Source organism: Jaculus jaculus, chromosome 8, assembly GCF_020740685.1.
Source record: "Jaculus jaculus isolate mJacJac1 chromosome 8, mJacJac1.mat.Y.cur, whole genome shotgun sequence".
NCBI classification, from domain to species: Eukaryota; Metazoa; Chordata; class Mammalia; order Rodentia; family Dipodidae; genus Jaculus; species Jaculus jaculus.
Genome location: NC_059109.1, coordinates 128,503,029 through 128,516,372, shown reverse-complemented (window position 1 = coordinate 128,516,372; position 13,344 = coordinate 128,503,029). Strand labels below are relative to the sequence as shown.

Below are 13,344 nucleotides of genomic sequence, written 5' to 3'. Positions count from 1 at the left end.
CAAGAGGCCGTATCATTTCCTCTTTAAAAAAATAAAACAAAAACAAAAATTAAAAACTTACTTTGGTTGTATACCATCAAATATTTCTTGTAGGGCTAGTGCCCCATACTTTATGCAATACAAATTAATAAACACCAAGAAGCCTGTAGAGAGAAGATGAACAGTATCATTCAGAAGGAATGTGAAATTAATGCACTGCATCTGACGCTGTCAGTGATAACCCACAACAGCACTGCCTTCTGGGGCACGGGACACAGATGCTGCCTTTATGTGTGTAAGCGCTGAGTCGGATTTTACTTTTCCACTCAAGGTATTTTAATATCTAAACTTATACAAAAACTTTGGAACAATAATCTTGAAATCAATTTAGTGTTTAGAGAACATAAGTGTCTTTAGGAATTTCACATGTAACATTTATAGTAGGGATAAAAAGTTCACCTGCTGGTCTAAGGGTTTACATGTAACATTTACAATAGGGATAAAAATTTCAACAGTTACCATATGGTCTAAAGGTTTTGGCCACATCCCTTCTATTTCTATAAAATACTCAAATAAGTGACTTACTCTTGATGAACTTTGTGGTTTTGGAATTCTGAAGTCTCTGGAACAGTAGGATGAAGATCTGTTTCCTGTATTGGTCAACTGATTCACTAAGGAATTGGACAAAAGCGACAACACAAATTCAGCACTTTTGTAAGCATCTAACAAAATTCCTGCTTTAAGGCACAAAAGGTCAGAGTCAGACTCACAGGGGCATGTGCTCTATTATACTGTTGAGAAGATAAAAGCCTTGGTGATCATTTGCTTTGGATGCAATCAGCTTCTGGAAAACGCCCAGTAACCCAGGCTGCAACAAATCAGATCAAACAGCAAATGGTTAGAGAAGGCAGGGGTTAACTCTTCTGATAGCTGTACAACCTAGATAGCCTTTTCACTTTGTACATATTTCTGCAATGGGGGCAGGGTAGAAATCTTACCACAGTAAGTCATTATAAATTAAATCCTTGAAATTAACCTGTTTGGATTTCATTTTCCAACATGAATAGAAATAACCACCAAAGGATAGCCAATTCTAACTAAACACATATTATTAGTTCCTACAAATTACTATGCATTGTATTACTAAATTTATCTTTTTTTGTTGTTGCTGTTGTTTTTGTTTTTTCAAGGTAGGGTCTCACTCTAGCCCAGGCTGACCTGGAATTCACTATGGAGTCTCAGGGTGGCCTCGAACTCACTGCAAACCTCCTACCTCTCTGCCTCCCGAGTGCTGGAATTAAAGGCATGTGCCACCACGACCAGCACTAAATTTATCTTAAAGCATAACTTGGTCAGGTGTCGGTGACACACACCTTTAACCTACCAAAACCTGGGGGGTTAAAAAAGGGGGAGAAGCTGGAGAGACGGCTCAATAGTTAAGGTGCTTGCCTGCAAAGCCTTAATGAACCAGGTTCAATGCCCCAGTAACCACGTAAAGCCAGATGCACAAAGTGGCACATGCACTTGGTGTTCAAAAGCTGGGCACGGTGGTACACACTTTTAATCCCAGCACGTGAGAGGCAGAGGTAGGAGGACCACATGACTGTGAAGTCACCCTGAGACTACACAGTGAACTGGGGCTTGGGCTAGATAGAGTGAGACCCTACCTCAAAAAAACAAAAAGATGGGTGTGGTGGTGTACACTCAGGAGTCTGAGGTAGGATGGTCACTGTGAGTTCAAGGCCAGCTTGGGGCTTTAAAGTGAGTACTAGAGGTCAGCCTGGTTTAGAGCGAGACCCTGCCTTGAAAAAATTTAAAGCCTGGGCTGGAGAGATAGCTTAGTGGTTAAGCCCTTGCCTATGAAGCCTAAGGACCCCGGTTCGAGGCTCAATTCCCCAGGACCCACATTAGCCAGATGCACAAGGGGGCGCACACATCTGGAGTTCGTTTGCAGTGGCTGGAGGCCCTGGCCTGCCCATTCTCTCTCTCTCTCTGCCTTTCTCTCTCTCTGTCACTTTCAAATAAATAAATAAAAATAAACAAAAAAAATTAAAAAAACAAAAACAAAAACAAAAAAAACTTAAAAGCCTGCCACTTTTAGGTTGTCCACATTATCTTGGGAAATGAGTTACTTCAAAATAAACTTGACTTACAATTTTATCAGCTGCAGCACTTGCTATTGTGTTTGAACCTCGCTCTAAAAATGCTTGCAGAAGCCTCACTAGAGCAGGAATGTTTCCCGTCCTTTCCCAAAGTACGGGCTGGAGGAGGTGAGGAAATAAGGCCATGTACGAAGACGGGATGTCATTTTTGTGTGTTTCCAGAAGCAAGGACATCACTTGAAAGACGTATGGGATGAATTCTGTTGATAACAAAAAATGAGCTGAGTGTTACAAAAGGCCTGTTTACTGGGCTGCCTTTCACAACCACATGGACAAGATAAACAACTCCTAGGGCTTACCTTGCACATCATTTTGCAAGATTTCAGTAAATACTAGAAACAAAGCCTCCTCAAAGTTGACCACAGCAGCAGGGTTAGCTTTGCAGGTTATCCTTATGGACAAGCATATTGCTTCAAACATGTAGTGATTAAAATGAGGTTTGCTTGGGTTCTGAAATCATATTAAAATAAAAACCTATTAATAATCCAAGTGACTATATTAAGTATCATATAAAACAAAACACACCTAACCCTTCTAACCACATTTAAAATAGATGTCATCTCTCTTTTTTTAATGAGCTTAAAGGATTGGGGAGATAGCCCAGTAGCTAATGATGCTTGCTTGAGTTAATTTATAATGGCTAGAGGCCCTGGCGTGCCCTTCTCTCTCAAATAAAAATCATAGAATCTGGTGCATTCATGTGTACTCTCTCTGCTCACAAATTAATTATTTTTTTGTTTGTTTGTTTCAAGAAGGGAAAAATGGTCCTGGAGTAGAGGGCTTAGATAAAACCCAGGACTTCTACTTAAGCAATGAAATCCCATTTCCTTCAAGCAAGATCTCCTGAAAGCCAACATACAAAGCTGGTTGGAGCACAGGATAAGCATGCTGGGGGAGGAAGGAAAAAACAAGACCATGCTTTTCCTCTGCTTCTAATTCCTCACTGAAGTCTAAAGCAGGCTTGTAACAGAGCTCAGGTGGCAACAATTACTTGTTTTCTTAGTCTCTCCAATACTTCTTTTTAAAAATTATTTATTTATTTATTGATTTGAGAGCGACAGACACAGAGAGAAAGACAGATAGAGGGAGAGAGGGAGAGAGAGAGAATGGGCGCGCCAGGGCTTCCAGCCTCTGCGAACGAACTCCAGACGCGTGCGCCCCCTTGTGCATATGGCTAACGTGGGACCTGGGGAACTGAGCCTTGAACTGGGGTCCTTAGGCTTCACAGGCAAGCGCTTAACCGCTAAGCCATCTCTCCAGCCCTCCAATACTTCTTAGGAATCTATCTAATTTATAAAGAACTAAAAACATGTGGCTCTGAAGTAATTGTCAGCCTTAAAAATATTTTATTTTTGAATATTTAAAAAAATATTTTATTTATTTATAAGCAGAAAAAAATAGAAGAGACACGGAGAGAATGGACATGACAGGACCTCAAGCTGCTGCAAATGAACTCCAAATGCATGTGCCACTTTGTGCATCTAGCTTTATGTGGGTACTTGGGAATCATACCCGGGTTGTTAGGCTTTGGAGGCAAGTGCCTTAATTGCTGAGCCATCTCCCAACCCTATTTTTAGATTTCATTATTTATTAAATGTCTTATCAGGTAAAGCACACCTAACCCCTCTAACTACATTTAAAATAGATCATCTATTCTTTTTAAAATGAGCATTAAGGGGCCAGGGAGGCGGCTTAGCAGTTAAAGGTGCTTGCCTGCAAAGCCTGTTGGCTTGGGTTCAATTCCCCATTTACCTACATAAAGCCATCAATCACAGCAGCGAGAGACCCTGGTGTGTGTGTGTGCACACAAATAAATAATCCAGGTGTGGTGGTGCACACCTTTAATCCTGGCACTTGGAAGGGAGAGGCAGGAGGATCGATGTGTGTTTTAGGCCAGCCTGGGACTACACAGTGAGGTCCATGTTAAACTGGGTAAGACCCTACCTCCATCAATCAATCAAGATGGCACATGCATCTGGAGTTCATTTGTAGTGCCTTGAAGCCTTGGTGTGCCTGCTCTCTCTCAAATAAGTAAATATTTTTAAAAAATTAAACAAATAAGTAAATAATATTAGGTAGGTCAGAGTAAGGAAGAAGAGATACAGGAGTTTGTTATATTGCTCTAGCCCAAGCTGACCTGGAATTCACTATGTAGTCTCAGAATGGCCTTGAACTCACGGCGATCCTCCTAACTCTGCCTCCAGAGTACTTTCTCACTTTTTTATTTATTTATTTATTTCAGAGAGAGGAGAGAGAAAAAAGCAGATAGAGAATGAGTGCTCAGGGCCACCAAACACTGCAAATGAACTCCAGATGCAGCACCACCTTGAGCATCTGGCTGACGTGGGTCCTGGGGAGTCGAAGTGAAGTCCTTTGGCTTTTCAGGCAAGCTCCTTAACCACTAAGCCATCTTTCTAGCCCTTTGAATACATTTTTTTTTTTGTTCTCATTACAAAATTTAACGTATTCTTTTTAAAAAAAATGTTTGTAGCGGCTGGAAGACTTGGCATGCCCATTCTCTCTTTCTCTCAAATAAATAAATAAGAATATATATATAAAAAAAAGTATTCAAGGGGCTAGGGAATATAGGTGAATTGGTAGGGTGCATGCCAGTAATCCTAGCACTAGAGTTGGGGGATAAGAAGTTCAAGATCATCACTGGCTGTGTACGAAGTCTAAGGCCAGCCTGGGATATGTGGTACCCTATCTCCAAAACCAAAACAGAAATATACTTAAAGATGAGCCTATACTTAAAAAGGCGACAGCTGTTGCATCTCCAGCCTAATGAGCATCCCCAGACTTCCAGAAACCCCGGGAAACTGCAGTTAGAAGAATGCATCCAGCCAGCACCTTGCCTCATACCAAAGGGCTCTAGGTCCAAACTGTAGAGCAAGTTAAAAAGCAAGCTCATTTTTGAGAACAGCCTGTTACCTTACTAACAGCTAACAGCTTCTGTGTTAGCTGAGTGATGAGAGTAGGAATATAGGGAATTATGGCATCTTGTAGGAGAGAGAAACTTCGCATGATAGCTGTAAAATATAAAAAGAACACAGTTTAGTTAATCTTTAGAAAGAAACAGTTGATGGGAAAGCCACTAATTCATCAAATAAAACAAATGTCCCCTAGGAACCTTTCTGCATTAGAAAAAAAAATCTGCTTTTGCTGGGTGTGATGGCACATGCCTTTAATCCCAGCACTGGGGAGGCAGACGTGGGAGAATCGCTGAGTTTGAGGCCACCCTGTGACTACATAGTAAGTTCCATGTCAGCCTGGGCTCCAGTGAAATACTACTTCAAAACAAAATGAGCAAAAAAAATAAATAAATAAATAAAAAAAAATTTTTTTTCTTCTTCCTTTTAAAATCAGGACAGGGGACGGTGACAAATTTATCTGGGGACTATTGAGTGCTTATTGAAGACCCAAGTCTTAAAGATGATGAAAGAGCCAGATAGAGGAGAAAGGGTAGGGTGTGGGGGCAAGGGCAGACCAGCCGACATAAACATTGTCTGTCTAGGCCTTTTCTGTAGAAATCACTCGCAGAAAACAGCTGCACACTAACAGAACCTGATCTTGGGCTGAAAGAAGCTACTTATTTCCCTCTGACAGTGAAGAGCCTAAGAAAAAACTAGAGTGCTTACTGCAAATACTGCTTTATTAACAGGAGATTAAAACATCTGGCACGGAACAGGCATCTATAAGCTGACTATTCTCTCTGCACAAATTTGTTCCTAGAGTAAATAGTGACCACTACAGCAATCAAATGTCAGGCCCAGGGACAGAGAGCTCCTTTTAAACCCCAGCACTACTGTTTCCACCCCATATCAGCTTTGAAGAGAATACTGGAGAAAGCTTTCTGACCTGGGCTAACGAGGTTAGAGGATGGGTTAGTGCCCATCCTTTGGGCTAGTGATGAACCATTTCCCACATACAATGGTATTTATGAAGGCTGTACATTGCTTTCTTTTGTGCGCCCTAGGAACACAGGAATGAAAACCACAGACCAGTAGTCCGCTGCCCTCATGGTACTAAAAAGCCACACAAACACACCTGCATAGAAACACGTATATAGCCACTTAGTTCTGAACTCAGGTGGAAGGATCAGGGCCAGTTTCTTTCTTTCTTTTTTAAATATTTATTTATTTGACAGAGAAAGAAGGACAGAGAGAGAATGGGTGCACCAGGGCCTCCAGCCACTGCAAACGAGCTCCAGACGCATGTGCCCCCTTGTGTATCTGGCTAACATGAGTCCTGGAGAATCGAACCTGGGTCCTTTGGTTTCCAGGCAAACGCTTTAACCGCTAAGCCATCCCTCCAGCCCCAAAGGGCCAGGTTCTTTAGAAAGTTATTTCCTATGACCCAGACAGCATGCTAGACTTTTGAGCTGTGACAGTGAAAAAGATTGTTCCTTAAGTCAGAAATGGCACCAGGACACTCTCCTAAGGACAGTCCATAGCAGACAGGCCTGTGTCCCTGGCAGCAGATAAAGCAGGACTCTTGCTGACAGAGTCTGTCCTGTTGTATCCATGCTTCACCAAGCCCAGCAGAGCACAGTCAACAGCAGATGTTGTATTATCTGATCTTTGCTCTTCAAAATTAAACTGAGGAAGGAAAATACAATTGCCATTGTTTTCTATAACAAGGAGAAGCACATCAAGCTGAGGCTAAATATTCTAAAGTTTTTAGTGCAAAGACAATTTTCACTTGAAAAAATCCTCTCTGTTGTTTTGGAAAACAGTACCTGGTTTTTGTGCACTCTGCACCCTGTAGGAGTGCTTACCCTTATAACCTGAGGTTAGATACTTAGTTATGGTCTGTACACCAGGGAAACGGCCTACCTTTCATAATATATTCATTTTCTGAAGAGCCAGGAAGTGTGAGAGCTTTGAAAAGGTTTGTTAGCAGAATCTCAACAAACGGTGCGATTTCTGCAGCTGTAAAACTATAGATGAAAAAACAGCTTTCAGTCACTACCAACTCTTGAGCTTGTCACTGTGGAACACCCTGGGCAATCACTATATCACACTTCTTGGCAAACAAGGAGCCATCTTCAACCCCTGACAGCTGGTTGACAGCTTAGGAAAATCGCTCTTTATATGTGCTCAGGGTGAGTTCCTAAGTAGGCACAATGGGACCACATACAACCATCAATCAAAACACAAAAAGCAACATCATCTCCTTGGCTCCTGTTTAAGCCCACAGAGAACAACTTCCAGAACCTTGGGCTTCAGCCATCTGCTTTGCTGAAGTGTAGCACAGAACCTAAGGCTACAATTCTAGGCCTGGCTAGACTCACCTTATAAGACGTCCTTTCAAATGGCCACTGAGAGTATCTGTGCTTCAAGAGCTTGGTGAAGAAAAGAATCTAGAACAGTTTTCCTTCTCTTACCCAGAGCTCAGTTTCAAGAAATAACACTGTGAAGAACAGATGGCCTGAAAGACATGCAGACCACCCACTCCTCTCCATTTTCTCTCTGTATTAAGCCAGCAGAGCTGAATAATTCTCTGTCAGTTGTGTCATATCTCAGAGCCTTGAGACCAAGAACAGCCACGTAGCAGTCACTCACATAACACTGCAGAGAATACGGGTACTGGCCAGCACTCTTTTTATCTCATGGACACTGAATAATGTTGCCCTCTCTGCTGTGGCTGTCACAAGACTTCAAATAAAATTAGGTGTTTCTTTACTGTACAAAATCCTTACACACAGTTTGTTCACAGATCTTACTGTAGGTAAAATACTCCTTTGCTTGAATTTATTTAATTTGCTGTCAGAATATCAATTTTATTAAGTTGTCTTGACTTCTCTTGAAATGAGAGAAGGTAAATCAATAAAAATTACACATCTGTTTCTCTCTTTCTTTGGGATAAGCTTATTAGGCCTAATGTTGCAATAACATCAGAGAGCAGCACAGGATGATTTTTCCTGACTCCCACATTTGTTTTTCTAATTTCTGAAATCATGAACACATCCAGAGACACCTCAGACCAGTACAATATAGCCCCTACCTCAGTAAAGAAACTGCTTAAGAAAGAAATACTTACAGAGTGGCATTGTTAGGTCCTCTCATAGTAAACAGCCTCTCAAGAGCATGTGCTGCGTATGTATGGACAACAATACTTTCAGCTTGAAGGTGATGAATCAAGAGAGGAATAGAGACTAAAAGATGCTCTTTTGGAACCTGAAAAATAAAGAAATCCAAATTCTTAATCCAATGATGTTACCTTTAAAAATATATGTATTTATTTATTTTTTGAGAGCAAGTGAGAAAGAAGTAGAGAGAATGGGCCCATTAGGGCCTCTAGCCACTGCAAACAAGCTCCAGATGCATGTGCCACCTTGTACATCTGGCATACGTGGGTCCTGGGGAATCAAACCTGGGTCCTTAGGCTTCGCAAGCAAGTGACTTAACCTTTAAGCCATCTCTCTCCAGACCTAAATGATGTAACCTTTAAGCCATCTCTCTCCAGACCTAAATGTTGTTACCTTTGAGTAAAAAGAAATTGAAGAAAAAGGCTTACTGATTTTAAAGTTTGTTTTGTTAGCTGTTAATAGAGACAATACTGTTCAAATTTCATGTAAAAGCTTGATTCCCACTGACTTTTTCTAGTCGGTTTTTCAAAACACTATAATGATCAGGGCAAAAAATAGCTGCTCCCTTCCCTAATGTGCTAATGACAGTTAAAGGTTGCTTGGGGGTGGAGAATCTTCTATGGCACAGCCACTAGTAGAAGGAGTCCAGTGTGATTGTGGGAGACACAGAAGTGAAAGTCAGATGCAAATGATAAAGATACAACATATATATAATGTCTAGAAGCCAATCAAGAAATCTCACTGATAGGCTGGGTATGGTGGTGCATGCCTTTAATCCCAGCACTTGGGAGGCAGAGGTAGGAAGATTGCTGTCAATTCGAGGCCACCTTGAGACTGAGACCACATAGTAAATTTCAGGTCAGCCTGGACTAGAGACCCTACCTTGAAAAATCCAACAAAACAAAACAAATCTTAGTTATATGTGACTACACCATGAAACATTCCCGAACAGCAGACAGACTTCATCAATTCTGGGCTGGATAGATGGCTCAGCAGTTAAGGTGCTTGTTGGCAAAGCCTAATCCTAATTATCTAGGCACAGTTCCGCAGTAGCCATGTAAAGCCAGATGCACAATGTGGAGTATGCATCTGGAGTTTGTTTGCAATAGTTGGAGGCCCTGGTGCTCTTATTTTCTTTCCTTATCTCTCTTTTCTGTCCCCCTTTGCTTAAAAAAAAATAAACATATTTAAAAAGAAAAAATAAAGTTCAGCTGGGCGTGGCAGTGCACGCCTTTAATCCCAGTGCTCAGGAGGCAGAGGTGGAGAATCACCGTGAGACTACACAATGAATTTCAGGTTAGCCTGCACTAGAGAGAAAGCCTAAGAACCCAGGCTTAATACCCCAGAACCCACATAAGCCAAATGTACCTGGTGGTACATGCATCTGGAGTTCATTTGCAGTGGCTAGAGGTTCTGGTACACCAATTCCTATTCTCTCTCTCAAGCAAATGAATAAAAGTAAAATATTAAAAACAACAAACTCAAAAACCACCAGAACCAAAAGAATCAACTATCCGACCAACAAAAAATTATATAAGATTGTTATAATCTTCAACTGAAGTGGAAAGCTTCCTTCTAAATCTGTTTTCTAACCCTCCCCTAGGAAAGCCCCTAAACCAATGACAAACCAATAATAACATCTCTACACAGATGATGGGGTTTTGTTGTCATTTTCTTCGAGGTAGAGTCTTGCTCTAACTCAGGATGACCTCAAATTCACTCTATAGTTCCAGGCTGGCCTCAAACTCACAGCAATCCTCCTTCTGTCTGCTTCACAAGTGCTGGGATTAAAAGTGTGAGCCACTAGGCCTAGCTGCTTTTTTCTTTTTTTTTTTTGGCCATAGAATCTCTCAATGTAGTACTGGTTGGCCTGGAACTTACAATAGCCTTTTTCTCTCTTGCCTTCCAGACTTCAGAGTCCTGAGACTACAGAGAATGTGCCATTACAATGTTTTTTTTTTTTTGTTTGTTTGTTTTTTTAGCTCAGCCTGACCTGGAATTCACTATGTAGTCTCAGGGTGGCCTCAAACTCATGGTAATCCTACTACCTCTGCTTCCTGAGTGCTGGAACTAAAGGCGTGCACCACCATACCCGGCTTACAAGGTGGTCTTTAAGTAAAATTCCCAGCTTTAGGCTGGGGATGGCGGCACACGCCTTTAATCCCAGAACTTGGGAGGCAGTGGTAGGAGGATCAACTGTGAGTTCAAGGGTACCCTGGGACTACATAGTGAATGTCACCCTGGGCTAGAGTGAGACCCTACCTTAAAAAATAAAAACAAATCAAAACAAAAAACCCAGCTTTAAAAAGTGGGGAATTTAGGTCTGGACAGGAAATATACTCAGTAAGTCTGGCCCATTTTGTCATTTCAGAAAAGGGACATTAGCAAAGGCCACAGAGCTCATGTCAAGAAAATACAGAAGCCAACACAAGAGTAACCCAAGGGCCAGAGACGGGCAACTAGAACATTCCCAGTCTGCATTCCCTTTCTCAGAAATGCTTATGTACTGCAATCCATTACTCTGAAAATAGAGGGAGGAGAAACTGATGAGAGAAAAAGAACCACTATCTGGAGTTTTGGTGCAGACTGGTAATTATATTGCCCGTGGATGAGAAAAGTGGTGGTGGCGAAACAGAATATAATAGTAGTTACTGAGGTTACTAAAAAGGTCAATTTTAGCCGGGCATGGTGGCGCATGCCTTTAATCCTAGCACTGGGAGGCAGAAGCAGGAGGACTGCCACCCTGAGACTACACAGTGAATTCCACGTCAGTCTGGGCTAAAGTGAGACCCTATCTTGAAAAACAAACAAAGGCCAATTTTGTGTTATGCAAAGAAAATCACAGCTTATTAAAATGCTATTAAAACTGTTGATGGAGCCAGGTGTGGTGGCGCCCGCCTTTACTCCCAATACTTGGGAGGCAGAGGTAGGAGGATTGTCATGAGTTTAAGCCAACCCAAGACTACATAGAAAATTCCAGGTCAGCCTGGGCAAGAGTAAGAACCTCCTTTGAAAAAACAAAAAATTGCCTGGGCTGGATAGATTGAAACCCTCCCCCCAACAAACAAAAAATGCACTAATAAACTATTGACCGAATGTTGTACTTTTTTTTTGTGTGTGTGTGTGTGTGGGGGGGGTGCTTCAAGGTAGGGTCTTGTTCTAGCCCAGGCTGGATTTGAACCCATTGTGATCCTGTACCTTAGCCTCCTGAATACTGAGATTAAAGGCGTGTGTCATGACGCTTGGCCAGAAAGTTGTTCTTTAAGAATCCACTAACACCTGACATTACAAAAAGTAGAGAGCTGTCACTGTGAGTTGTGAAGTAAAGGGGGAAGTACAGGTCCCCCAAGAATCTAAACCTAATCAAGTAACCAGCTTTATCAAGACAAATACATAATACACTACCATAAGGAGCCAAAAGGAAAATGTGAGAAACTTTCCAATATAAATGACTATGGACCCAGATTTTGATTCCAATATCTATGCAAGCCAGATGCACAACGTGGCACATGAATCTGGAGTTTGTTGCAGTGGCTGGAGGCCCTGGTGTACTCACTCTATCTGCCTGTCTTTCTCCCTTCTCTTGGGGGGGGGGGAATAAATATATATATATATATATATATCTCCCCTCCACCTCCAAGAAACTTCAGAGGCTGTGGAGATAGCTCAGCAATTGAAGGTGTTTGTTTGCAAGGGCTGCTGGCCCAGGTTCAATTCTTCAGCCACACACATAAAGCCAGAAGCAAAAATTGATGCAAGTGTCTGGTGCATGTTTGCATGTGACCCTAGTGAACACTAATCAGATGCAAATCAATAAAATATTAAAAGAACGAAAGAAACCCCAGACTTTATTATCAACTGTAAACAACACGTATACTATTTGGGTCCAAACTTGAAGGAAACAAGATGCTGGGCTGGGGGGTATAGATCAACACCACAGCACTCACTGGCTTGGAACGTGTGAGGCCATGTTTAATTCCTACCAGTAAAAGAGACCTAAGGAAGATTCAGCAACATCTCAAACTGTAAGCTATTAAAAGAGCTTTTCTGGTTAACTTTTGTTAGATATGGATGTCAAATACTGAGTGCAATGTAGATTAGAGAAGCTGGTATATAAGAGAACTCTTAAACTGCATATAACAAATTAAAAGCTACTTACTTGATTCCTAAAAATCATAATATATTTGATACCATCAGCTTTAAGCACAGGAAATTCATTCACTATTAAAAAAAAACACAAACACAATTATTTGAGTGGTAAGGCTTGTCCCAATGACATTTACTAGCTTAAAAAAATGCCAAATAGGAGAAAGCTCAGCAGTTAAGACACTTGGCTTATAAAACCTAATAGCCTGTGTTTGATACCCAATACCCAAAGAACATTAGATGCACCTAAGTGGCCCTGGCATGACCATTCTCTCCCTCTCAATCTCCAATAAAGAAATGGCAAATGTGGGGCTAGGAAGATGGCTCAATGGATAAAGCACTTGCTATGCAAGTGTGAGGACACTGGTTTGGATCCCCAATTGATAGTGTGGGTGCTTGTAATCCCAGCGCTCTTAGGCAGAGACAGGTGACTGACTCCTTGAGAGCTTGCACGTCAGCCAGCCTGGCAAATAGCAGTGAACAAGACCCTCCCTCAAGGTGAAAGACAAGGCCGAACACCTGAGCTTCCCCCACACAGGCAAATAACCCCCCCCCAACTACAAGTTACAGAAACAAAACCCCTCACCATTCGTTGATTTTAAATCAGGGAGTATGTGAGTCACAAAGAACTCAGTCAGGTTCACAAGTTCATTGGCTTGAGTAATTCCATGCTGAAAAACAAAGAATATAGTAAAACAACACACAATACCTACATGTTTAACATCAGAAACTTCAACAATTTAGAAAAGCATGTTGGTTGGAAATATGTCAGCTTGGGCTAGACTGAGACCCTACCTCAACAACAAAAAACTACTGAACACATCAAAACAAAAACTGCTGGCCAGGCGTGTGGTGCACGCTTTTAATCCCAGCACTCGAGAGGCAGAGGTAGGAGGAACAGTGTGAGTTTGAGGCCACCTGAGACTACATAGAGAATTCCAGGTCAGCCTGAGCTAGAGTGAGACC

The 13,344-nt window shown here is 41.7% G+C and overlaps 1 protein-coding gene across 1 annotated transcript in view; it reads right to left on the bottom strand.

Annotated features, from left to right (window-relative positions):
• Nucleotides 1-13,344, bottom strand: part of Cse1l (chromosome segregation 1 like) — a 47,716-nt gene that overhangs the window by 5,647 nt on the left and 28,725 nt on the right. Inside the window, exons 13-22 of the mRNA XM_004663880.3 lie at nucleotides 12,965-13,049; nucleotides 12,392-12,453; nucleotides 8,184-8,320; nucleotides 6,977-7,080; nucleotides 5,073-5,170; nucleotides 2,441-2,591; nucleotides 2,133-2,341; nucleotides 750-847; nucleotides 565-650; nucleotides 62-143 (exon numbers count right to left, since the gene is read on the bottom strand). Of these exons, the coding sequence (XP_004663937.1) occupies nucleotides 62-143; nucleotides 565-650; nucleotides 750-847; nucleotides 2,133-2,341; nucleotides 2,441-2,591; nucleotides 5,073-5,170; nucleotides 6,977-7,080; nucleotides 8,184-8,320; nucleotides 12,392-12,453; nucleotides 12,965-13,049 (1,112 nt within the window). The remainder of the gene's footprint in view (nucleotides 1-61; nucleotides 144-564; nucleotides 651-749; nucleotides 848-2,132; nucleotides 2,342-2,440; nucleotides 2,592-5,072; nucleotides 5,171-6,976; nucleotides 7,081-8,183; nucleotides 8,321-12,391; nucleotides 12,454-12,964; nucleotides 13,050-13,344) is intronic.